Below are 26461 nucleotides of genomic sequence, written 5' to 3'. Positions count from 1 at the left end.
TCCCAAGGGTCCCGCCTCCTAATCCCATCACCTCGAGGGTTAGAATTTCAACATCGGACCATGGTGCCAGTCTGTGGGCAGTGTTGGCCCCATCCCTCTACTCCAAGATCTTTCTCTCTCTCACCTCGGGATTTCCAAGGGGGAAATGGCTGCCTAGGAGGCTTAAAGACTCAGTCTAGCAGAGGCTGTCCCTGCCCCACCTCCGTCCTCAAAGCCCACTAAGGGTCTCCTGCAGTTTACCATGCTGTGGCTCTCTCCCAGGGACTTTCTCTGTTTGGTTGCAGGCAGGGGAATTAATGCTGCAGTGATTCCAGCTTCCTGGTTCCTTAGTGGTGCCAGTCTGAGGTGTATGCAATGCAGAATCTCGAGGATCCCTTTGCCCAGGTCAGGCACACCCCGTGTGAGCTTTCTTCCTTCCTCTACCCTTTTGCCTGTGTCACTGTGCTTCCTGGATCTCCTCCCAAATGAACCATTTGCACCCAGATCCCTATCTCAGGGTCTACCTTAGGAGGAACCGTAACTAAGACCCTCAGCCACTCGAACATCAGGTTACGTGTGTTCGGTGCAGTGGGAAAGAGTGTGGGTTCTTCGTCTAGGCGGATGGGAGGTGCTGACCGCAGCACTGTGTTGTAGGCGGTGTGGTCTTAAGCAAATGACTTCCCTCTGGGAGCCTCCACCTGCTCACCTTCAGGGTAGGGGCCATCTGTTTTTACAGGCAGTTAGGCAAAGTGCCTGGCCAATGGCTGATGCTTAACAAATATGAATTCTTGTTTTCAAGGCAGATGATCCCAAATTGTCTTCCCTCTTAAGCTCCTGGCCTGCTGGACAATGGCGTGGAATGTCCCTTCTTCCCCTTGAGATTGGCTTGTCCAGACTCCAACTAATCACCACCATTCCCCTGTGTTCCCACTCCTAGTTCTTTTCTTTTCTTTTTTTGAGACTCTGTCACCCAGGCTGGAGTGCAGTGGCATGATCTTGGCTCACTGCAACCTCCACCTCCCCGGTTCAAGCAATTCTTCTGTCTCGGCCTCCTGAGTAGCTGGGACTACAGAAGGCTGCTACCACATCCAGCTAATTTTTACATTTTTAGTACAGACGGGCTTCACCAAGTTGGCCAGGCTGGTCTTCAACTCTTGACCTCAAATGATCCACCCACTTCGGCCTCCCAAAGTGTTGAGATGACAGGCATGAGCCACTAGCCTCGCCCCATTTCTGGTTCTTTATCCCATCTCTCTGTGCAGGCCCAGGGCTCTGGCTTCTTATCACCTCCACGATCACACAACTTCCATTCCCAGAGGGCTGGGAGCTTCCCTCTGAAGCTGCCTTCCTCCAGCCCCATTGTCTGGCAGCCCTGCTCGCTGGAATCTGTCCTGGCACACAGTGGGTATCTGTGCCGGGGAGAGTCACTTAGCCTCTCTGAGCATTACCCTCCACAGTTGGAGAAGGGGGAGCAGGGACGTTCTGCAGAATAAAGCCCCAGCACAGCGTGCAGCAGACAGGTCAGGGCTGGTGCACCCTAGGGCCCTCCCCGTCCAGCCACCGCTGACCTTGACAGCGTCTCTCACCCTAACCACTTAAGTAAGCTTCTAACTGGGCTCCCCAGGCCAGGAGCAGACTTCTCCAACTCGAGTGAGCCCTTGTGAAGAGGCAGCTTCTGTTTCAGCAGGTCCAGGGTGGCGCCTGAGGTCCTGCATTTTGATCAGGCTCCCAGGGAATGAGGCCACTGCCGGTCCCGGGACTGCGCACTGAGTGGGAGGATCTGGAACATCCTTGCTCCACTTTGCTTCCCAGCATCTTCTGTGACTCTGAGGCTTTCGCCCCCTTCGCCCTATTGTACGATATCGATGACGATAGCTCACACTTACTGAACGCTTACATGTGCCAGGCACTGTTCTAAGAACATTCCACATCTTCATTTATTTAATTCTCCAAGGTGAATGCCATGGACCTCAGTGTCCCCATTTTACAGAAGAGGAAATAGAGGCACGGGGAAGTTAGTGAAGTGCTGAAGTCATGGAAACGTTGAGTGACAGAGCTGACAGTGCCTTCAGACGCACACGTGATCACTCTGCCATGGGTCCCCATGTGTGATCGCTCTGCCATGCTCCTCTTAAAGCAGAAGCCCCGTTCCCTCAGCCTAGGCTTTAAAGGATTTCAGGAAGGGCTTTTCCTGTGGCCAGAAAAAGAAGGTCCCTGGAGGAGGTTGACTTTGGGAGGCTGGAGGGAGAAGCAGTTTAGAGAAAGACTGCTGTAAGGAGCTTTCGTCTGTGGCTCTGGGAACTTCAGGCCCAATGGTGAAAGAGGCAGGAGGGTATGAGGCCCGGGGCTGGGGACTACCAGGGCCCCTTGTGAGCTGGCAGCTGCTGGGATAGGATGGGAGGAAAGAGGGGGAAGAGCAGAGGATGGTACAGGGGAAGCGGCTATGGAAGCCGAGCCCCAAGGTCAGGTGCAGCCAGCGGCCAGGCTCCACAGTGCCTGCTGACATTTAGGCCTGTCGCCCCACTTGAAAAAAGGCATGCATTTTGCACATCTATTTCCTTCCACCCATCACTCCTGACTGTCATTCCCTGGAGGAGGCTAAGGGCGTAATCACTGATGCCACAGCTTAAATGCTTTTTGGAAAACTTCCCCACTCTGGCCTGGTCTGTGGCTCCAGGGCGGGGTTCAAGGACCGGTCTCTTTCTCCTCACTGTCTCTCTCCTCTCACTGCCTTTGTCTCTGCTTCCAGACTTGCTCCCCCACTCTCGCTCTGACCTCTCTTCCCCTCTTCTCTCTGTTTCTCTCTGCACTCTGCGTGTCTCTGTCTCTGTGTCTCTGTTTCTCTGTCTCTGTCCCTCTCTCTCTGTATGTCCTCTGTACTCTGTCCCCTCTGTCTCTATACTATGTCTCTCTCTGTCTCTGTATGTCCTCTGTCACTCCATCTCTGAGCATCTCTGTCTCTGTGTGTGTCTCTGTCCCTATCTCTTTATGTCCTCTGTACTCTGTCCCCCTCTGTCTCTGTGTGTCTCTGTATGTCCTCTGTCTCTGTCACTGTCTCTGAGTTTCTCTGTCTCTCTATCTCTGCCTCATTTCTGTTCACTTCCTGCTTCTCTAATTTTCTCTCTGCCTCATTCATTGCTGGCCTTTGCCTCTTTCTGCTTTTTTCAGAACCCCTCCCCCAAGTGACTCCCCTTCTCTGCCCCTTCCATCCAATCTCCACATCCTTGGAGAAGCCTCCCATCTCCCTGGATCTCTGAGCCTCCCGTGGCTGACCACCCCTCTTCTCTCTCCCTCCGCTCCCCGACCTCTCCTCGCATCCTCTTTCTCAGCTCCCCTCCCCCTCCCTTTCCCTCTGTCCAGGCTCCTCCTTCCCCTCCTCTCCCTCTGATTCTCCTTCTCATCATTATCTTCTCCTTGCCTCTGGCTTTCATTTTCATAGACACTGCAGTGCTTTGGAGGGAGTCAGCCACTGACCCCGGCCCACCCTCCTCCCTGCCTCTGTCCCAGAAAGGTGCAAGTTCACATTTGGGGGTCTCTCTGGGGCTGCTGCCTCCCGTGGGCAAGAGTAGAGCCCAGGGGTCCTTGTTTTTGTTTTCTCAGCTTTGTTTACACGTGTGCATTTAATAAAACCTATAGCTTTTTTGAGGTCAGGATAGTAAATCTGAAAACCCTGTGTCACTGTCTTGTGAGGGCAGCCAGGGCCTGTTGCATAGGAGCCACAGTTCACTGCCCTGTGTCTCCCTGCAGAAAAGGGAACCATGGCCCAAGATGGAGCTGGCTGCTGGGTCACAGTCACCTCTCAGGGACAAGGCCTCCAGATCCTCTCCTGCTTGGCCAAGAGCCCAGGCCAGGGTGTAAGCAAGAGGAATAAAGGTCTCCAGTCTGCAGAGGTGAGAGGGCCAGAGCAGCAAGTGACTCCCCTTGGGCCCCAGAAACACAGTGCCCCAAGGCTGTGGAAAAGATGCGACTGTAGACTTTGCTTCTCTCCCAGGCTCCTGGGCAAATGGACCAGCACAGAGCCAGCGCCAGCCCTCCTCCCTGGAAGGGGCAGCAACAGGATGAGGGGCGTGGCTTCCCGACCTCCTGTGTCCAGAGTGATGGGGAGGACCCCAGATGTTCACCCTTGAAGAGCCCAGGCCAGAGGAAAGATGGGCCCATCTTAGAGCCACCACACACAAGCATGCTAAGTAGCAGCTGTGGACACTTCTTGCTGATGAGCCGAACTCTCAGGGCTGATTGCCCAGGAGGTGGGGGCTGATTCCTGGGCTGCTGCAGTGGGTGTTGGTGACAGTGGCCCCCTCGAGCCCCAGCAGGTATCTCCGCATCTACCTGGGCAGCTGGGCACACCTGCAGCCAGCAGATATCAGTGGGCACCTTGGGCCATCCCAAGGGGCAGATGACCAGCCCAGGGGGCCTCTGCACAGCCACAGTACCCCAGGGGAAATCTACAGACGGTGGATGGTGACTAGGACTCACGACTGGGAAGAGCAATGGGCAGAGGCAGCATTTCCAAAGGATGGAAACTTGGGGGTCTGGCCAGGCCCAGCAGCCATGTGTCTGGCCAGTCTACCTTTTTAAAGATGAGATGTGCTCAGATAACAATGCAAACCTCACCAGAACCTTGGCCCCTTTTCCTCCTAGTGACCTGCAGCATTTGGGCTGGTGTCTGAGAGATTGCTGAGGCACCTGAACTAACCTGGGCCCGAACTGTGATGGTGGCAGAGTTGACTTTGAGGCTCCCTCTTATCCTTCAAGGCCTAGCTGCAATGCCACCACATCCTAGAAGCCTCCCCTGATGTCCTCAGGCAGAACAGCCTTTCACCCTTTCTGTGTCCATATTGCATCCTCTTCATACTTTTATTCCGATATTTATCACGTGGAATTGCAGTCTTTTCTCCTCTAGGTCTGTCTGTCATTCCTGATGGATAGGAGCTTTTTGAGGGCAAGGCCTGGCCTGCTTGTCTTATCCTTTCCGTGCCTGGCATAGGGCCTGTCCAGGGTGATGCTCCAGGTTTGCCCAATGAGGGAATGAGCAGGTGGATGAATAAATGAGCTCTCCCCTCTCGGGATGGGCTCTGTTTTGCCCCTCCTGCCGTCCCACCTCTCAATTTCAGGTTGAATAAGCTACTCTCTCAGCCTGCTCAGGGCTCAAAGTCCTCAAATTCAAAACGCAAAGCAGGCAGCTGCCCCACCCCTGTAGCCCTGCGCCTCTCAGCTGGCTCTCTTCGGGCGTGTCCCCTGCCACTTTGTGTGGTTCATCCACTACTTGCTGCTGAGACATTAATGCACCTCAGGGGTCAGTGGAGCCCAGTGACCATGCTGGGAACAGAGCAAGGCAATTCCAATTTCATGCCTATATGGGCTTCCCTCTATGAAGACAAAGAGTGGGAACACAGCTTTCTTTTTTAAATATTTCTTCCAGAAAACAGGCAAAGGTATTGTGCAGCAGAGGCTTATGTAGAAATGCTAGCAGGCAGTGAGGGGGCAGGTGGTTCCCATGAGACAGAGCAAGGCTTTGGGGAAAAAGGAAGTAGACAGAGGAGGCAGGGGGTACTCTGTGGTTGTTGGGTGCTAATGCAGCCTGGCTGTTTATACACTGATGATGATCTGAGAGCCTTCAGCAATGGAAAGTCATCTACTTCTGTCTTGCTACCAGCTTGTAAAATGTGGACATACAAATATTTACTGAATAAACAAATAATTTGTTATATTTTTGTTACAGGGTGTTTGTGTGTATGTGTATTATTATTATTATTTTTGAGATAGGGTCTCACTCTGTTGCCCAGGCTGGAGTGCAGTAGTGTGATCATGGCTCACTGCAGCCTCAACTTCCTGGGCTCAAGCAATCCTCCTACCTCAGTCTCCTGAGTAGCTGAGACTACAGATGCATGCTGCCATGCCTGGCTAATTTTTGGATTTTTTTGTAGAGAAGGGGTCCCACCTTGTTGCCCAGGCTGATCTTGAATTCCTGAGCTCAAGCAATCTGTCTGCCTTGGCCTTCCAGAGTGCTAGGATTATAGGCCTGACCCACCATGCCCAGCCATGTTATTTTTGAAAGAGAAATTGCTGCTAGGAGGCACTTGAGCTTCCTAGCTTAAATGAGAGTATGCAATATGGTTCATGGGAAACCAAGATTCTTGAACATCAATTTTAGAATATAGGGTCGTTGCAGATTGCAAAAATGGCTCTAATTTCACTTCCCTCCCTGTTATTGCACACTATAAATGTGACTTTTCAGCTTCTCCCATTAAAATGTGGAATCTGTGTCTCCATCCCTTAAATCTGAGCTGGCTTTAAGACTGCATAAGCCAACAAAATGTAGCAGAATTGCCAGTGTCCAGGTTCCTTTAGACCACCAGAGGCCTGTGTGCTTTGGCACGCTCTCTCTTGCTTCTCTGCCTTCACTGGGCTCTCTTGGCAGGGGATGAGAGAGAGAGCCTCCATGGAGCAAAACTGAGTTGTCCCAGCCAAGGCCACCCTAGACCAGCTGGCCACCAGCTCGCCTCCACTTGACTGAGGATACAAAAATAAGCCCAGCCTAGATCAGCCAAACCTGGCCCAGATCAGCAGCCTATCACCTAATGAGACATAATAAACAGCTGTTACTTTAAGCCACCACATGTTGGGGATGTTTGTTACACAGCATTATTGTGGCAATAGGTAGTTGACCCAAGAGTGATGAGACAGTGTTCCTATTTAATCGGCAGCATTCATCACACTACTTGACTCCTGGTAAGTGATTAGTAAATATCTGTTGAGTGAATTAATGTGCTTTTGGAAGCGCTGATGTAACTATCTTTTCCCAAAATGTACACTAAATCATCCTAATGCTAAGCCTTTGCTCATGCTGTTCTCCTGTCTAGAATATTCTCCTTCGTTTTCTGCCTGGGCAACTTCTATGTTTCCTTCAAAGTTCTGCTCGTAAGTCATCTGTTCTCTCTGGTCTCCTCTGATTCATCCCTCTCACATGGATGCTTCAGCGTCCTGGGCAGGTGCTGGTGCTGAGTGATCATCACAGTTTGACTTCCATTGTTTAGCTGGGTAAATGCTTTCCCCTTCCAGGACTGTGAGCTCCTTGAAAGCAGAGTGTTCTTGCTCATCTCTGTAGCCTGGTGTCTAGCACAGTGCTTGGCTCATAGTAGGTCCTTGGGAGGTGCTGATTCATTCATTTGTCCTTCATTCACTCAACTCAATAATGAGTTATTGAGCCATGTGCCAGGCCCTGATCTAAGTGTGAGGATGCAACAGTGCACAATACAGACGTGGTCCCTGTGCTCATGGGGCTAACATTCTGGCTCAGGGTAGGGGAAGACTGCCAATAAATACATAAGTATGTAGGAAAAGCATAGGGTAATGAGGCATGCCTTGCAGGGAATTAAATCAAGGGTGGCGCCATGGAGAGCGGTGTGGTGGTCAGGTGGGTCTCTGTGAGGCTGTGGGAGTTAAGCTGCCATCCAAATGGCATGGAGGAGCCAGCTCTGCAGAGAAGAGAATTCCAGGGGGAAGGGAAAAGCAGAACGAAGGCCTTAAAGCAGGAGAGGATGTGAAAAATTCAATGAATGGAAAGATGAGTGTAAGTGAAGCAACAGGAGAGAGGGAATGGGGATGAGACAACCTTAGAGGGTCAGGCAGAGCAGAGCATATCCTGGTCACCTTGGAAAGAGCTCGGTTTTGTTTTCTGTGTGATGAGAAGCCAGGGATCTGAGGAGGGTGTTGTGGCATGACAGATTTAAGAGGTTTCCACTGTTGGCTATGCAGGGGCTAGACTGGGGGTGGAGGAGGAAATCTGAAGACCAGATTGGAGGCTGAGGCAGTTTTCCAGGAAAGAGGAAGCTTTGTCTAGGTTGATGGCAGTGGAGAAAAAGAAAAGTGGGTAAATTCTGGACGAGTTTTGAGAGGAAAGCCAACAAGCTGCTGGGTTGGATGTGGAGGAATGAGATAAAAAGATGAATGAAAGATAGCAGTGAAATGTTTGACCCAAGCAACTGGGCTGATGGTACTATTTCTAGAGAATGGGAATGCTGGAGAAGGAGCATGTTTTGGAAGGGAGAACCAAAAACTGGGTTTTGGCCACGTGAGGTTGGAAATGCATATTTGATGTCCAGTGAGGTAGGGGGACAATATTATAAAGTTGGACATCTGAGTCTAGAATTCCAAGGAAAAGTTAGGGAGTCAGAAATTTGAAAGCCAATATGGAAATGAATTGAAATGGTCATTCAGGACCTGACTTGACCAGGGCCAAATGGGCTGTGATAACCACAAGGGGATAGAGCCAATGCTTAATTCCCAGCTTGGCGTGTCTGGCACCTGGAGTTTTTGTAGGCATAGCCCCGATTCCTTATGACGTCTGCACTGTCTGGGAGAGGCACAGATGACTCGGTGATATCTCCCCTGGTTGGAGAGGGAGGAGAAGCCCAGGGCATTCATAAGTAGAGGTGATGAGAACCATTCCTGGTGGGTGATAGAGCCTCCCAGCCCTCCCTCCTCTGGCCAATCAGGCCTGGGTGGAATACATTCATTTCCATGGATGAAATAAATGAATGAATAATTTCCGTTCATTTTATTCCATGGAAATGAATCATTAAATGGGTCCCAGCTTCTCTGTGGCAGATGCAGTGCTCTGAGGTCACCACTCTATTTCCTTTCCCTGGCACACAACAAAACTGCATTTCCCAGCCTCCTTTGCAGTCAGATTGGGCCATATGACTACTCCTGGCCAATGGGGTATGGACAGGGGTGATTTGTCCTCTATTAGGCCTGGGCCTTAATCACATTCTGTGTGATTGTATTAGTTTCCTAATTGCTGCTGTAACAAACTGCCACAAACTTCGTGGCTTAAAAGAATATAGCAAATTTATTCTCTTAGAGTTCTGAAGTCAGAAGTCTGAAATGAGTCTCATGGGCCAAACACGTTGGCCGGGCCAGTTTCTTCTGGAAACTCAAGGGGGAAAATCTGTTTGCTTACCCCATTTGGCTTCTAGAGCCTGCCTGCATTCCTTGGCTTCTGGCCCCTTCCTTGCATGACTCCCATCTCTTGCTGCTACCATCACATCTCCTTCTACTGCCTTTTACCTTCTTGCCTCCCTCTTATAAAGATGATTGAGCCCACCTGGATAAACCAGGCTGATATTTGCATCTCTAGATGCTTAATTTGATCACACGGGCAAAATCCCTTTTGCCATAGAAGGTAACATATCCACAGGTTCTAGGGATTAGGATATGGACATCTTTGGTGAAAGGGCATTATTCTGCCTACCACAGCCCTCTCTTTCTCTCCCCTGGAAATTCTGGAAGCCACATGCTCCGTGTGATGTAGCGACAAGATGGAACCAATCTGCTTAACCTGCCTGGGCTTCTCATGAGCCCCAAATAAATATTTATTGTTGTGTTAGGCTGTTCTTGCATTGCTATCAAGAAATTCCTGAGACTGGGTAATTTGTAAAGGAAAGGGGTGTAATCGTCTCATGGTTCTGCAGTCTGTACAGGAAGCATGGTGCCAGCATCTGCTTGGCTTCTGGGGAGGCCTCAGGGAGCTTTTACTTGTGGCAGGAAGGAAAGCAGGAACGGTCATGTCACACGGCAAAAGCAGGAGCAAGAGAGAGAGTCAGTGGGGAGTGGGGAGGGGCTACACACTTTTAAACAACCAGATCTCACCGGAACTCACTCACTCATCACCAAGGGGATGCCATTCATGAGGGATCTGCCCACTTCCAACACTCGGGATTATATTTCACCATGAAATTCAGTGGAGACACGGGTTCAAACCACATCAATTGTATTAAGGCAGTAAGACTCTGGGATCAATGTGTTACTGCAGCAGGGTCTGTCCTCTCCAGACCGATGCCCGTCTTCCATGGGCTCTTCTTGGTGAATCCCAAGTCTTGACCATGGCTCAGAGAGGTGAACCCCACCCCTCTCCAAAGACTCCAAGTCCTTCTCTCCAAGTTAATGGCTGAATGGCATGATGAATCTTGTAGTGGTTCAGTAGGAAGTTCTGAGAAAACTCTACCACTGACATGTATGTGAACTTGACTGATGTCAGCCTTGGCCACGTGACTTGCTTTGGCTAAAGAAGTGTTCATGGACATAACACAGGCGGAGGCCTTCAATGTGCTTGAACAGTTTGAGTTTCTTCTTGAACACTGATGATCTACCATAAGAGGATCAAATTTTAGGTAGTCACTTCCCTTTTAGTGTGGGCCCCAGACAAACACCCGTGGAACAAACCAACCCATGGAGGAGGCCTGAACTCAACCCACAGCTTGGAGTCCAGCCCAGTTGACCTGCTGCCTGAAGCAGAATTGACCAGCTGAGCCCAGACTAGATCAGCTGAACCACTTCAACCTGAATGTGAACATAATCACAAGTGCTTGCTGTTGCATGCCTTGAGGTTTGGGTTGGTTTGTTACACAGTATTATTATGGCAATAGTTGACTATTACACAGCCCTGAGGAAGCTTGGATTTCCCAAGTCTCTGGCCACATTCCACACTTGGTAACTAGGACTTGAGTGAGACAGTGAGCCCCACGTCCACGTTCATTTGGGAAGGGCATGCCTTCCATCTCCCTTACCATTTCCCCTTGGTGCCTGTCCCGCACTGGATGCCAGGAGGAGGGACCCCGTTGCTGCTACTGAACAAATAAAGAATGCAGAGCCACAAACTAAGGTGGGGAAAATTGTTCTGTTTGTTTTAATTAAACCGACTGAAGAAGCCAAGACACAGATGGAAAGAGACTAAGAACAAGACTGGAAATAGTTTAGAAAAGAAATGAAAACCGGTCGCAGAGATGTCAGTGCCTGATGGAGTGGCTGGGGCAGGTGCCTTCACGTCAGCTCCAGAATCACTGTCAGGGCGAGCACCAAGGTAAGCTGGGCGCCAGCAGGGCCGGACATGGAACCTGTGCCAGAAGGCAGGAAAGGGGTCAGAGCCTGCAGACCCAACCCTGTTCAAGAACAGCAGAGCCTCCAGGTCCCCAGCAAAAATGCCAGACTTCAGCATCTGGGCAAACTGGGTTCAAGGCCCAGATCTGCCACCTGGCCACCTAACTGTCTATGATCCCTTCCCTCACTCCCAGGCTTGCGAGACTCTGGTCAGACTTCCTAGGGGCCATGAGGATAGACCAGTGAGGACCAGGAGTGGGAGCCTCCATTGTGAACTGTGAGATTGGTTTCATGTAGGGAGGGGGCGGCAGGCCTGGAAGCACTGTCTGGGCCCCTTGGGATGAATGTTAGAGCAGGTTGGGGAGTGGGGCAGCCCAAGGGAGGACAATATAAAGGGTCTGCACCGAGACATCTGTCGATGGTCCCAACGGCCCTATGAAGTCATCCACAACCTCAGAACACAGCCCCATGGTCCGGGCTGGACACGCCCTTCTGAGATCAGGGCAGCTGAGCTCTGAGTTAAGAGAGCTAGAGATGCCATGGACAGTGAGATGGGGCACAGTCAGCCCCAGAAATCTCAGTTGGCTGCTTTGGCACGCTGAGTCCCCCTTTACTGCCTCAGTCTCCACCTCTGCCCAATTTGGACCCTGACTCTGCCCTACTAGAGGGCAATGACATGCCAGAGGTATCAGGGAGTGGCAAGGGTATGCATATGGGCAGTTTGGGGAACCAGAGCTTTCTGGTGACTCAAAACCCACTCCCTTTTAAGCAAGATGTCCTGAGCATGGACACTCACCATTGGAGTCCTCCGTTCCTCTTGGGATATTTGGGTTTTCTGTTGGAGAGAAACAGAAAGAGGACCAAAGAGTAGACAGCATTCAGAGCTCAGGGAAGGAGTGGCCCTTTACCCAGCACCTGCTGAGAGGTATCACATGCACTGTCTCAGGGCAGCCACATAACCTCCCTGGGCGCTGGATCGTATCAGCCCCAGTTTGCAGATGGAGAAAGTGAGAGAGGTCAGGCAGTTTGCCCAAGGTTCTCTCTGACTCCGAAGCTGTTATAGTTTTAACCACTGAATGACTCTGCCTCTCAAGGCAAATTGAGGGGATCTGAGCCCTTGCTGCTTCCTCCTACTGGGGACACCTCCCAGCCAGGGCCCGTTCCTGTGGTTGTTCTCCCAGCCAGCCCCTGGTTGAGCACGCCTTACCAAACACGATGAGCCGGGTGTGCGTGTCGGTGGAGCCCAGCGGGTTCTGGGCAGTGCAGCGATACATGGAGCCATTGAGCTCTGCGGGAACCCGCTCCAGCACCAGCTCCTTCCCATCAAACTCAGCGCTGCCGTCAAGGAGGCGGCTCCCAACCCGTGTCCACGTGAACATGGGCTCCGGGAAGACTTCGTTCTGTTGGCCAGAGCAGGGGAGAGTTAGGTCACAGGAGGACCCATTCTGCCAGAGCAGCAAGGGGTAAGCATTCTCATCTGATGGGTTGGGAGTGGCAGTCCTGAACTCCAGGAGGAGAAGGAGTCTGGGACTGAAGGCAATGCCTGGTTGAAGATCTAGGTTTACTCTGGGTTCTGGATGGTGGAATGAAACACACATATACCTCTTTGCCATTCCTCATGGGAGCCGATTCTTGGGAAACTGAAGCCCATTGGATGTGACTGGGGATGGAGGGAGGGTGTCAGAGAGGCCTGCCAGGGATGTTGGTGCTTGGTCGGTGCCTCTGCCACCTCCCACCACTCTCCCAGATGCTCAGAGAGAAGCTGACCTGAAACCCGTGGACCAGAATCCTCACTGTGTCCCCGACCCGGGCTCTGCTGGGTGTCATCACAATTTTGGGTCCTTTAGGGGCAACTGTAGGGAGAGAAAGGCTAGATCAGAGAGAGTAAGGAAAGAAGGGGCTGGGGACATGGAAGAGAATGTTCTAGTCTAGCAATCAACATCCTTTGGATCAGCTGCTTTTGTTAGAAGCTCAGTGTGCTCATTCATTTATTCATTCACACCTGCATTCATTCAGACACATTCTGTAAGCCCATGCAATGAATCAGATGCTGTCTAGGACCTGGGGAGTCAATGGTGTATAGAGCACAATTCCTGCCCTTATGGGGTTCACACATCATTGGGGGAGAAAAACAAAAAACAGGCCAGTACAAGCCAGTGCGACAACAGACAAGATCAGTGACAACGGACAAGATCAGTGACAACGAACAAGATCAGAGAAGCCCCGTGGACCATGGGTCAGGGAGGAAAACTTACCTGGGGCAGGTGCTACTAGGCTGCTGATGGGGAGCAGCCTGTGTCAGCGGCCAGATTTGAGGTACCCCTAACTCCCACCCATCTACCCCCTTGGGAGGTGCATTGCCGGTGTCATCAGCCTCATTGTCCAGTTGAGTTAACTGAGGCCCAGAGAGTCATGAGGTGATTTGCCCAAAGTCGAATCTTGAGGAGAGCCAAGTTCACATCTTGAGGATCTCCCACTCCTGAGTCAGTGCTCTTTCTACCAAGTTCATCTTCCCAGGGGGGTTCCTCTAGAACCTCTCAGTAGGGATGGACATGGTGTGGGAAGATCACCTCCTTCCTTGTCCCCAGCCTCCCTGCCTCTCTTCCTTGTATCGCCTCTTATTCAGTCCCTTTCTTTATATCTCTGAGCTTGAAAGCCAAGATTCTCAAGGGCGTGACTATCCTCTGAACAACACCTGAGAATAGCAGGGATGGAGGTGCCACTAGGGATCACTGGATCGGTTCCCTTCATTTCAGCTGAGAAGCAGAGCTCCAAGGATAATGTAGGGGTTTATCCAAGGTCACTCACAGAGCCTGTTACCCACATTTCCTGACCTTCTTGCCAGAAATCTTTTCCCCAATTCATTCATTCATTCACTCACTCCCTCAGTAATTATGGAGACAGCCATTGGGAGCAGAGCTGAGGATATGGTGGTGAACAAGATCCAGTGCCTGCTGCCACGAGCTCCCACGTCAGTAGGGGTGACTGTTCATAAGAAAACAAACACGAATGCAAACCAGGATGAGAGTGGCAGTGCTCTAGGCAGATCTGGCAGATCATTAGACCAAGGGGAGAGGCTCAGAGTTGGTGGGTGACATCCTCAGATGGTGGTCAGGGTGTCTTTTCCAAGGAGGCAACATTTAAGCTGAGCTGTGAAGCTCATGAGGCATATTCCAGGCACAGGGAATAGCCAGGGCATGGGACAGAGGCAGGTCAGGGAGGGAATGGGGCTGGGAGACAGGTCCCATAGAGCTTCCAGGGCGGAGGAAGGGGTGAAGGTTTTGTTTGGTACTCTATGTTTTGTGCTACTCTGTGTAAACATCTAAGGGTGGAGAAGCTTTGTCCTTAGGCCCTGGGGCTACCTTGGGATCACCCCCATCTGTCTTTGCTGGTCCTCGGGCCTCTCTTTCTGACTCAAAGCTCTCAGAACAGAAATCAGAGCAGTTGGCAGATGTGGGTGGTCTCCTGGGCACTGACAATTTCATTCTCTGAGAGTGAAACCAAAGGACTATTAATTAAACCATGAGCAAGACATCTCAAGTGCCACATGGGTCTAGGGAAGCATCTGCAGGAAGAGAGGGGCTTGCATCAAGGGGAGGGAATGGCTGGGAAGGCAAGAGCTGCTTCTGCAGCTGCAGCTGCCAGCCAGTCGTGTGGAAAAGGCCACTGGCCTGCCAGACCTGAGAGCTGGGTTCTAATCTGTTCTGTGCACCCTTGGATGAGTAGCTCCCCTACCTTTCCCAAATGTACCATGGGAACAAGGATACCCCTTGCCTCACACATGGAGCTGTTGGGAATGTCAGGCACTGGCAGGTTTGATGGTTAACATTTGTTTTACTTGTCCTAAGAGCCAGGACCTACATGAGGTGCCATATGCGCGATCTCATTTCGCCTCCCAGCCTTTGAGATTGTCGCCATAAGGAAATGAAGGCTCAGGGAGGCCATGCAACTTTCTAGCTTTTAAAACGAACTCTCAAGTGCAGTGGATGTGGATTTGCAGATGGGAAACCAGGCCTAGGGCAGTCTAGCCCTGGGTAATTTTGGTGGCTCTTTCTCTTCTTGAAGGGCTGCTGGGGTGGCATTGGTGGCTGCAGCCAGGAGAGGATGTGAAGGACATCCTGGTCCTGGAAAAGGCTGGAGCCCTGGAGGGCAGGACAGACACCTTTCCCTTCTAGGTCATATTCCTCAGTGCCCCACTTTCTAAGGAGCCTGCCTTACTCCTTCCTTAGGGCCTGCTGGTTCTAAGGGAAGAAAGAGCCAACTTTTATCAGGTGTCAAACATGCGCTAGACTCCATTTTAGGACGGCCACACCATTCTGGTACTTATGAGGCAGGTTACATGAAACCCACTGTGGGGCCATAGAATCAGGCCTCCAGGAGGGCGGTGGCTTGTCCAAGGTCACACTGCAAGGAAGTGTCAGAAACAAGACGTGATGGCACTTAGGGCTTCAGAGGGAGGCTTAGAGCCCAGGGAAAGAGGGGAGACAAAGATGGGTGCCTTCTTCCACCCAGGGAACCCCAGCTCCTGGGCTCCTGTGTGCATCTGACCCTGAGGGGCACAGAGGGTGGGCAGAAGTGTGGTTTGCTCCTTTCTCACTTCTTTTGAGCTCTATCCTGGCAGCTGCCACCAGACAAGTGCCTTTGCAGCAGATGGCCCCTGACTCCCTCCTTCACGGCTGCATTGAGATGTTGCTTCTGGAAGCCAAGCCAGCTGCTCTCGGCCTCCCTTCCACCCTCAGGCTCCTGACACTCAGAGCCTGGCCCATTAGCAGCTCCAGACAGTGAAATTCTGGCCCCACTTGCCTGCTTCTAGAACTCAATAGCTGATAGTGCCTCCAAGGAACGTTCTTAGTCTCTGGGCTTTCCTGCCTCTCAACCCCTGGACATAGAGAAAAAGCAGGAGTCCAGAGACCCAGGACTGAGGCTTAGCCCTCTACTCTCTGACTGCATGACTTGGATGAGTCATTTCAACTTGTTAAGCCTGAGTTTTCTAACCTGTAAATGGGGAGAATAGACTACCACCCTGCTCGAGGAAACACTTTGAAAATGACAATGGAGGAGGGAGATAAGACTGCAACATGAAAGGTAAAGTGATGTCTGTCTGCTCAGGGAATGAAAAAGATCCTGGCTATACAAGCTGAGCTGCCTTCCTTACCTCTCCTGAGCATCCTGATGGAAGGGCAGTACTGTGGAATCTCAAGGAAAAGCTCCTCTAGGTTTCCCCCAGGAATTCTGGGTGTTTACTAAGACAATCGCTCACCCATTCATCCATCCATCCATCCATCCACCCATCCATCCATCCATCCATCCATCCATCCATCCATCCATCCATCCACCCATCCATCCACCCATCCATCCATCCATCCAGACATCCATCCATCTAAACACTCATTCATCCATCCATACAAACATCCATAAAAACATTCATCCATTCATCCATCCATCCACCCATCCAGACATCCATCCAAACATCCATCTAAACACTCATCCATCCATCCATCCATCCACCCATCCATCCAAACACCCATCCAACCATCCATCCATCCATCCATCCACCCATCCATCCATCCATCCATCCATCCATCCGTCCGTCCATCCATCCACCCATCCATCCACCCATCCATCCATCCATCCAGACATCCATCCATCTAAACACTCATTCATCCATCCATACAAACATCCATAAAAACATTCATCCATTCATCCATCCATCCACCCATCCAAACATCCATCTAAACACTCATCCATCCAGCCATCCATTCATCCATCCATCCACCCATCCATCCACCCATCCATCCAAACATCCATCCATCCATTCACCCACCCATGCATCCATCCATTTATTCATCCATCCACCCATCCATCCAAACATTCATCCACCCACCCATCCATCCAAACATCCATCCATCCATCCATCCATCCATCCATCCACCCACCCACCCACCTATCCATCCATCCATTTATTCATCCATCCACCCATCCATCCAAACATTCATCCATCCATCCACCCATCCATCCAAACATCCATCCACCCATCCATCCATCCATCCATCTATCCATCCATCCATCCATCCAGACATTCATCCATACATCCACCCAAACATCCATCTAAACACTTATGTATCAATCCATCCATCCATCCAAATATCCATCCATCTGAACATCCATCTGTTGAGTCCATCCCTTCAAACATCTATCCAAAACAGCCATCCAGACATCCATCCATCTATCCAATCACCCATCCATCAGTCCAACCATCCATCCATCCATCCATCCATCCATCCATCCATCCATCCAAGCATCCATCCATTCATTAAAACATCCATAAAAACCATCCATTGATCCATCCTAGCATTCATTATATTCATTCATCTATTCAAACATCCACCAATCCATTCACACACCTACCCATAAACCTACCAATCTGCTCGCCCAGCCATTTATTCATTTGCTCTATCCATCTAATTCTTTATTTATACACCTAATTTGTGGTGGTCACTATCCAGGGCACTGTTGGGGATAGCATAATGAATCACAACAGTAGCTTATATTTCCTGAATATTTTCTCTGACTGTCACTATAAGCACTTTGTATGCACAGCCTTACTTAATCTTCTCAACCTAGAAAAGTATTAATTAATTAATTGTTAAACAGTTTTTATTAAGAACTATGTTAGGGGTTGTTCCAAACCCTGTACTGTGTGCACTAGGCAGATAAAGACCCTGCCCATGTGCAGCTTAAATTCTAGTGGGTGATAAGAATGCCCAGAGTTTGATTGGGATGGTGGTTATACCAGCATTCACATTTATTAAAATTCATCAGATTGTGCACTGAAGGACTTGCATTTCCCAAAAGGTAAATTCTATCACAATTAAAAAATATATGAAGAAGGAATTTTTCAAGCCAGTTCACCTGACTGCCATTATATCTAAATCCAAGTCCCAATTCCTTACTTTGTGGGCGATTCAGACAATAAACAAAGATGGAAAACACCTGCAGGTGGCAAATGAGTTATGCAAGAAAACAAAGCAAGAGAAGGGGTTGAAGGAACTAGGAGGAAGAGGCTGTTTTAGATAGAGTGTTCAAGGAAGGACCCTCTGAGTAGAGGACTTGAGCAGAGGCCTCCTTCCAGTCAATTTCCATTCTTCATAGGTAAACACTGTTCCCATTTCTATCAATGGAGATCTACTTTTTGTTCTAGAATTTCCTATAAATTGGCCCACATAGTGAGTACTCTGTCACCTGACTTCTTTTGATCAGCATAATTTTTTTTTTGAGATGGCATTTCACTCTCTTGCCCAGACTGGAGTGCAGTGGCACAATCTTGGTTCACTGCAACCTCCACCTACCAGGTTCAAGGGATTCTCCTTGCCTCAGCCTCCCAAGTAGCTGAGCATGAGCCACCATACCCAGCTAATTTTTGTATTTTCAGTAGAGCTGAGGTTTCACCATGTTGGCCGGGCTGGTCTCAAACTCCTGGTCTCAAGTGATCCACCTGCCTCAGCCTCTCAAAGTTCTGGGATTGCAGGTGTGAGCCCCCGCACCCAGCCTGATCAACATGTTTTTGAGCTCCATCCATGCTAATGCAGGTATCACAAGTTCATCATTTGTATCAATGAAAAGTGTTTTGTTATATGAATATAGTACAAATTTGTTTATTCAGTTTTCTAGTTAGGGACATTTAGATTATTTACAGTTCTGTTGTCGCTGTTGTTATGAAAAAAGCTGCTGTGGACATATGTTTTCATTTCTTTTGGGTGAATACCTAGCAGTGAAATTGTTGGGTCATAAGAGCAGAAATATTTTTATTTTTGTAAGAAACTGCCAGCTTTCCAAAGTAGTAGTATCATTTTATACTCCGACCAGCAAAGCATGAGAATTCTCATTGTTCTACATTCTCGTCAACATCTGGTGGTGTCAGTTTTTGAAATTTCAGCCAGTCTAATGGATGTGAAATGGTATCTTCACGGAGGTCAGAATCTTCATTTCTCTAATAACTAATAATGTGTGCATTTTACATGTTTATTAGCCATTTGTATATATATATATATATATATTTAAATTGGGCAGTCTCACATTATTGATTTGTCATGGTTCTTTATATATTCTGGTTACAAATGCTCTGTCAGATACGTGTATGAGAGTACTTTCTCTCATTCTATAGTGTGCCTTTCATTTTTCTCAAGGATACCTTCATAAAAGCAGAAGAGTTAATTTTTGATTAAGTCCAATTTACCAATTTTCAATTTATCATTTAGTTTTTCGTTTTTTGTGATCACTTTTTTTTTTTTGCTGAGAAGAATGTATGCTGTGGATTTGGGGTGGGGAGTTCTGTAAATGTCTATTAGGTCTGAGTTCAAGTCCTGGATAGCCTTGTTAATTTTCTATCTTGTTGATCTAAGATTGACAGTGGAGTGTTAAAGTCTCCCACTATTATTGTGTGGGAGTCTAAGTGTCTTTGTAAGCCATTAAGAACTTTTCTGTGTTTTGTTCAAGAGGCTTCATGATGCTGGCTTTTACATTTAAATCTATGATTCATTTCAAATTATTTTTGTACGTGTGTATGAGGTAGGGGGTCCAGGTTCAATTTTTCCCTATGTGTATTCATTTGTTTCAGGGTCATTTGTTAAGAGAACTCTTTCCTCATTGAATGGCCTTGGGTCTTTGGCAAAAATCAATGAACTCTGTGTATGTGAGTCTATTTCTGGACTCTGATCTGTTTTATCAATCTATTTATCTACCATGGGAAGGTTTTGGGTGGGTGTCATGATCTGATTTATATTTTAAGTAGATCAATCAGGGTAGGAAATAGAATAGGGCAAAAGTCGAAGCAGAATGACCAGTTTTGAAGGCTGCTCTAATAACCTGGGCTTGAACTGATGGTCTTGGGTTGGGTATTCAGAGAGGAGATTGTGAGGAGTGGCAGTTTGGGATATATTCCGAGGTCGAGCTGCCAGGGCTTAATGATGGCTTGCATGTGGGATAGCAGAAAAGAGTGGAAAAGGTGGGTGGCTGCAAGGTTTCTGGTTTGATCAATGGGAAGAATGTAGCTGCCATTTAGTGAGATGGGTGCCAGGACACCTGGGCATCTGTGGTCCAGATCACAAGAAACGTACAAATCTGGTGAGACAGGAACTCAGAAGAGGCACAAACAGCTTGGAAGGTTGGGGGAGGGTCAGAGAAGTCTTCCTGGAGAGGTGGCATGTGAGCTGGGGAGGGCATTCCTGCAAGGGAAGAGCAGGAGCAAAGGCTCATTACAGGGAGACACACCCCACCCTCGTTGGCCTGATCTTCAAAATCCTTACTGAATGATCCTTATTGTGCCCTGAGGTCATCTTATCTATCCCACTGTCTCACCGGAGTACAGGGTGCCCTGATTGTGCAAGGTGCACACCCTCACGACCCTCTGGCTCATGGCACTCTCCACTGGTCACACCCCCTGGCTCAGTGACACCTCACCACAGCCCTGACACCTGACACCTCACCACAGCCCTGACAGGTGGGCTGTATAGCACAGTGGTTAAGAACGTGGGTTCTGGGGCCAGACAGCCAGGAAGGTTACTCTAAGCCTGAGTCCCTCATCTCTCAGATGGGAATAATAAGATAGCATCTTTCAGAGGCCTCATGGGTTCACTACAGATTTCAGGGAGATCTGGTGAGGAAAGCATCTTGCAGAGAGCCTGGCTCTGAGCAGATGCCCAAACCATTTGTGCAGTTACCATTCTCCCCCTTCAACAGGTCGGAAAACGGAGTCTCAGAGACATTAAGAGGTCTGAGTTCTCACGCAGCAGTCAAGGGAAGCTAGGAAGTCAGCCCAGGTGTCTCTTTACTCACCCACCCAATGAGGGCCCTTCACCTTGGTGGCCTTCCTGTGTCTCCCACGCCCCAACTTTCCCAGTGTGCACAGACCTGCCTGTCCGGGCCCACTGCTTATGAGTAGGCCCTTCTTTCCCTTGCTCTGATGATGGGGGCTGGGGATGCCCACAGAGGTGGCTCCAGTGAAGGGAGGACCTGGGATCAAAGATACAGCAGGCAAGTGCTTTAATGTGGTGTGGGGTGCTGGTGGTAGCGGTCACACAGGCCAGCAGGAGCACACCCCCTCCCATCACTAGGACATGTCAGCTACAAGCCCACTTCTCACCAGCTGCCTTGAAGTCTGTATCCGGCCTTTCATCTTTCTCATTCTTGTTCTTGGTAGGGTGGGGCAAGGGTGCCATCCTGCTGGAAGCTTCCAAAGAGGGGCAGGAGGGGACTTTCATAAGGGAAGCAACTGAACTGGGTGAAGGGTGAAGGCTGCTCTGTCTGGGGAGGGAGAGGCCATGAAAGGATGGAGGGTCCAGAGAGAGAGGTGAAGGGCTGGCAAGGTGGGAAGGCCAAGAGAGGGGTTGGAGCAGGCTCTGGGTTGAGAAGATCCTAGCACCTAGCACAGGGCCTGACCATTAGTGAGGCTTGTGATATCTTTATGGAATGATGAGCAAACAGCACCCAGGGAGTGGGCACCTGTACAAAGGGATGCCGTGATGAGGCAGAGTGAGACGTATAGAGCAGACTTTGGAGCCTTTGAATTCTCCCCACTCACCTTGGGCAACTTCAGCTCCCTGAGCCTCAGTTTCCTCCTCTGTGATATGGGATAAATGGTTCCTGCCTCACGGGGTTAATATGAGAGAAGCCATAGTCTGTGGCATATAGTAGGTGCTCAGTAAATGTTAGCCTTTATTATTAGTTTCTGTAGAGACAGGTGGCTTGTGAAAATCAAAAGGCTGCTGAGTGCAGAGGCTCATGCCTGTAACCCCAGCATTTTGGGAGACCCAGGCGGGCAGATCATCTAAGGTTGGGAGTTTGAGACCAGCCTGGCCAATAGGGTGAAACCCCATCTCTACTAAAAATACAAAAAAAAAAAAAAATTAGCTGGAATGGTGATGGGCACATGTAATCCCAGATATCTGGGAGACTGAGGTGGGTGAATCTCTTGAACCCAGGAGGCTAAGGTTGCAGTGGGCCAAGATCACCCACTGCATTCCAGCCTGGGTGTGACAGAGTGAGACTGTCTCAACAACAAAAAAAAGAGAGAGAGAGAGAAATCAAAGGGCCATTTTAATGGGTCTTCAGGAAACTAGTCCCATAACCAGCCAAGGCACCCAGTCCTGGAGCTGGTAAGCTCAGTGATTGGCATGGTAGTGAGTGAAGAAGGCACCAATACTATCAACTCTGCTACATACAAGGTTAATGACATTGCAAGGGACTCTATCAATGTGAACCTCAGTTTTGCTCATCTGCAAAATGGGGCTACATGGTCAACTTGTGCCTGTGAGGACTGGATGAGAATCCTTGCAGATGTCGCTGGCACACAGTACATACTATCTGTGCAAGAAATCCATTTCTTTGGTATTTGATACCGAGGAGGTGTTGAGTTTTCTGGTGGTCCAGCTGAAACAGAAGCCCTCTGGAACACCTCACACAAGCCACAGTCCCAATTCTTGTCAGTCACTACTCTCAGTCCTTGGTCATGAGTGGCCTGGGTTAGAGGCTGTGGACTGCTTCATGCCACCCCTGAACACTACGGGAGTTTTGGGGGACAAGCTCAGGCATCTCAGGCTCAGGGAAAAGCTGCTGGGGGCTGCAGCTCAAGGTTCAAAGGACAAAGGCGAAAGGACAAGTGCAGGTCTTTGCGCCCATCCCCTGCCCTCGCCCACTCCGTCCATGAAGCAACCGGACATGAGTCCTGTATATTTCCAGAAAAGATCGCACATCTTCCCTTTCCCTGCCCGAGTCAGCTGGGAGGAGGAGTTTAAGGCGGAAGGGAGTGAGTTCTCAGGGAACTGCTTTGGGGATCCCTGGGCTGGGGCTCTGCAAGGAGAGGAGCAGATCACGGACAGGGAATGGGTTCTATGGCTGAACTGGCTCTGTGCACCCAGTGTCCTCCTTGTCTGCCTCCCACACACCCACAGACGACAGGGTTTTCATTGTACTTGAAAGTGTAAGCCAGAGTGATATCCTCCCATGTCCTATGTGTTCCTGACCCCAAGCTGGCAAAGCTTTCTGTGACTTTCAGAATTCCTGAACCTGATCTAGCAAGCTTGCAACCTCCCAGGTTCACAACCCTTGAGCAGCAATGTCCTCTGAGCTCACTGGGCTCATACGCAATCCAGAAAAGCTTCCTGTCACCTCCCATGCTCCCACCTATGATGGAGAAAACTTTCCTGAGCAGGCTGTGACCTCAGTGCTCCTCTCCTTGACCCGACAAATGTCCCCTGACCTCTTGTGCTCTTCAGGCTGACTCAAAAAATCTTGGCCTCCCCTGGTCTTCACGCTGACCTTCTGTGCTTCTGACTTGATTCGGCGACCCTTCCTGAAGAAACCCGACCTGTGTATTCTTCATTTAGCCAGCAAACCTCCCTACTACTTCCTGGTTCCATTTTTGACCTAGAAAACCTCCTGTTTTGGACACCGATCCAGCAAATTTCTCTGACTTTCCAAAATTTTTATCCTGACTGTGCAAACTCCCTGACCTCTCGTGTTCCTGACCCAACCCAGCAACTCGCCTGCTCTTCCCCAACCTCTCGTGTGCCTGACCCAACCCAGCAAATCTCCTCTATCTCTTGTTCCTGATTCATCCAGAAAAATCCCCAGACCTCTCATGTTCCTGACCTAATCCAGCAACTCCCCTGACCTCCTCTGATATCCTGTGTCCCTGACCCTATCCAGCAAACACCTCTGACCGCTCATGTTCTTGGCTCAACCCAGCAAACTACCTTGGCCTGTGGGCACCTCCCATTCCTAAGAACCCTGATTCTACCCTTTGTGCTCATCCTGATTCCAGTTGCTCCATCTTCTCCCCATCTCCACGGCTACCCTCAGCCCAGGAACCCCATTCCCAGGCTCTCCCCACACCCAGGTCTGCAAGGGCTCTACAGAAGGCCCCCACCAAGCCTTACCCAGCGTGACCTCTGCCTGCATGGGCATTGACAGCGCTGGGTGCTTGACCTCGCAGCTGAAGAGGGCCTCGTTGTCGATCTGTGGGTTGAGGGTCCAGGTGAGCAGGGCACGTACTTCCACAGTGCCGTCGCTGCCCGGGGTGCGGCTGTGGCGCAGGAAGTAGATGGGCTCAGCGCTGTGGACCCAGCGGGGGAACTCACGGCTCACGACCGTCTCTGGTATGTTCTCTGTGGTTGGCTGGAGGAGGATGTTGGGATCTGGGGTCAGGCCACGGGAGGGGTGCTCCGTGTAGGGTCGCCCACCCCGATTCTCGGCATCCAGGAGGGACAGTGACTTCTGCATCTTGGTGTCGTCCAGGTCACGGTGCAGAAGGCTGCGGAAGGGCCTGCTCTCCTGGAGGGGGCCAGAGCTCGAAGCTGGTAGCTCTGATAAGCGCACGGCATCGATCGGTTCCCCATCTCGTTTGAAATAAACCTGTCATTGCAAGGAGGGTGTGGAGAAAGATTTTGTGCTACTTACTAACTTCAACTTCCCAATGGGCTCTCTGATGAACTGGGCACAGGATACCAGTTCTTTCAGAGCATAGCAGTCTAGACAGTCGCCTTCACCCCACTCCTTTCCTTCCAACACCCCCAACAACCATGAGCCAGTGTGGTACAATGGGAACACATGCAGGCCCCTGGGACAGAGGCTTAGCCCAATCCTCATTTACCAACTGATAAGGCTTTTTGAGTGTCAGTTTCCTCACTTGTCAAGATGAATAAGACACCTGCTTCATGCGGCTCTTGGATGCTTCTGTGGAACCCCGTGAGAAACGAGGACCTTGCCCTACACCACATCAGCCACCTGGGCTCCAAGGGGGTAGTCCATGCCCACTCGAGGAAGGCACGGGGATGAAGGGGAAAATGGAAGGCACCGGAGATTAAATGAGATGTTGGGAGAGGATGAGGGAAGAAAGAATCTGTGTGCGCGTGCGTTTTGGAGATGGAAGGCAGAAAACAGGTGCGTGTGTGGGAGGGAGCTGGTGCAGGGATGAGGTGAGCAAACATCTCCTCGCTTTCTCTGCTAATGGGGAGCTCGAGTTTTGCAAGGAGGCATTTAATTTAATTTGCTGTCGTTTTATTTTGGTACATGTGCCCAGAGGCCTGTGGGGATTGGGTGTATTTTTAATAAATCAGATAACTAAATCAATAGGGGGTTGGGGGAGGGAAGAGTGGGATGCAGCTCTCTGGGACGCAGGTGGGGGAGGGAAAAGAAAGTGTGGGGGGGAGGGGCTGCAGGACGGGAAAGGAGGTGAGAGGGGATGGGGGTATGAAATGTGGGATTTTTGTCATAGTTTGTAACATCAGTGAAAAATATCTTAGGTGTACTCAAAAGCCTGCACTGGTTTTTTTCCCCCATTTATTTTCTTCTTCTTTTTAAAAAGTGCTTTAAATGTGGGTTTGTAATTTATATCAAAGAATTCCTTTAAAGTTCTGACATCTCAGGTAAACATAAGATAGCTGGGATTTGGAGAGATGAGGTTCTTTTACATATCTATATCTGAATATTTTATTGCCAGGTCACAAATGTCAGGGCAGGCAGACAGTATGGCTAGGAGGGTGCCTTCCTGCAGCTCCTGGGCTGTGAAAAGCTTTTCTTGGTGCCTGTCAGGAAAGGACTTTTTCTTTGTGAGAAAAAAGCAGCTTTCCTGATTTTAGGGCGACTGGACCTCTTAGTGGCCTCCAAAGGGGAAAATTTGGGGTCATGACTTCCTTTCAGTAACTGGCTTTGAAGCTACCTTTTCTGGTCTACTTCCTAGGGACTGAGGCTTGTTTCTGTGCCCCTGCCCACTGCCCTACCTGTGTCTCTGCGCCCCAGCCTGCTGCACCACCTGTGTCTACTCCCCTGTCCACCGCCCCACCTGTGCCTCTGTGCACCTGCTTACGCCCCTGTCCTGGGCCTCTACATACCCATTTACCACCCCACTCCAGGGCTAGCCACACCACTGGACCATGCCTGTGAGACAGTTGGGTCTAGAATGAGGGGAACCATTTGGCTCCGTCTTGAACTGTAACCCTACATACCCATTGCTGTAGCTCCACTTCTTGCTAAATCCTAGTACTGTATAGAACTCATAGGCTCAAGACTCAAAGTATCATAAAATGTCAAAACAGAGAGGGTATGAAGCCCGAACCTTCTCCAAATGGGTTTCATGTAACCCTATGGGTTCTGAAGAGGGGCTTCAGGTATCAATGAGGGTGACTTCACTTTTAAATGTCACATAGATGAGGCTTCCCAGTACATTGTTTAGACCGAAAGAGTCCTGCTGCTTCTATAAAAGCTAAAAAACTAATATTGTCTAGTCCCCTCAACTTCTCTGCAGAAATAGAGGCAGAGCTGGGGAGGGGGATTTCCTGCTCATGGTTGCTCAGTGAGTACAGCAGGGCCTAGCTCTCTAGACACTGCACCTCCTACCCGAATCCCTTCAAGAGGCCACGAAAAATCTCATGAACTGCACTGACAAACGTCAAAGAAACTACATTGGATCTAATAAGTTGGTCAAAAAGGAATTTCCAGCCGTTCGAGGTGGTTCACGCCTGTAATCCCAGGACACTGGGAGGCTGAGGCAGGAGGATCACGAGGTCAGGAGATGGAAACCATCCTGTCTAACACAGCAAAACCT

At 49.9% G+C, this 26461-nt stretch overlaps 1 protein-coding gene and 1 long non-coding RNA gene across 3 annotated transcripts in view; one reads left to right on the top strand and one right to left on the bottom strand.

The window, feature by feature from the left end:
- Positions 1-8563, top strand: LOC118155351 (uncharacterized). The gene is made up of 3 exons (XR_004745751.3): positions 1-384; positions 3727-3869; positions 3971-8563. It is a non-coding gene; the product is annotated as an uncharacterized LOC118155351 (long non-coding RNA).
- A 2078-nt stretch (positions 8564-10641) lies between these two features.
- Positions 10642-26461, bottom strand: part of IGSF21 (immunoglobin superfamily member 21) — a 270471-nt gene continuing 254651 nt past the window's right edge. For both annotated transcript variants that reach the window (XM_002750355.7, XM_035307930.3), the window contains exons 6-10: positions 23796-24270; positions 12628-12713; positions 12068-12260; positions 11657-11695; positions 10642-10877 (exon numbers count right to left, since the gene is read on the bottom strand). In XM_002750355.7, coding sequence (XP_002750401.4) covers positions 10804-10877; positions 11657-11695; positions 12068-12260; positions 12628-12713; positions 23796-24270 — 867 coding nt within the window. In that variant the 3' untranslated portion in view covers positions 10642-10803. The remainder of the gene's footprint in view (positions 10878-11656; positions 11696-12067; positions 12261-12627; positions 12714-23795; positions 24271-26461) is intronic.

The sequence above is a fragment of the Callithrix jacchus genome, chromosome 7, assembly GCF_049354715.1.
Source record: "Callithrix jacchus isolate 240 chromosome 7, calJac240_pri, whole genome shotgun sequence".
In the NCBI taxonomy this organism is placed as follows: Eukaryota; Metazoa; Chordata; class Mammalia; order Primates; family Cebidae; genus Callithrix; species Callithrix jacchus.
The sequence above is the reverse complement of the archived record's forward strand: the minus strand, read 5'-3'. Positions and strand labels throughout refer to the sequence as shown.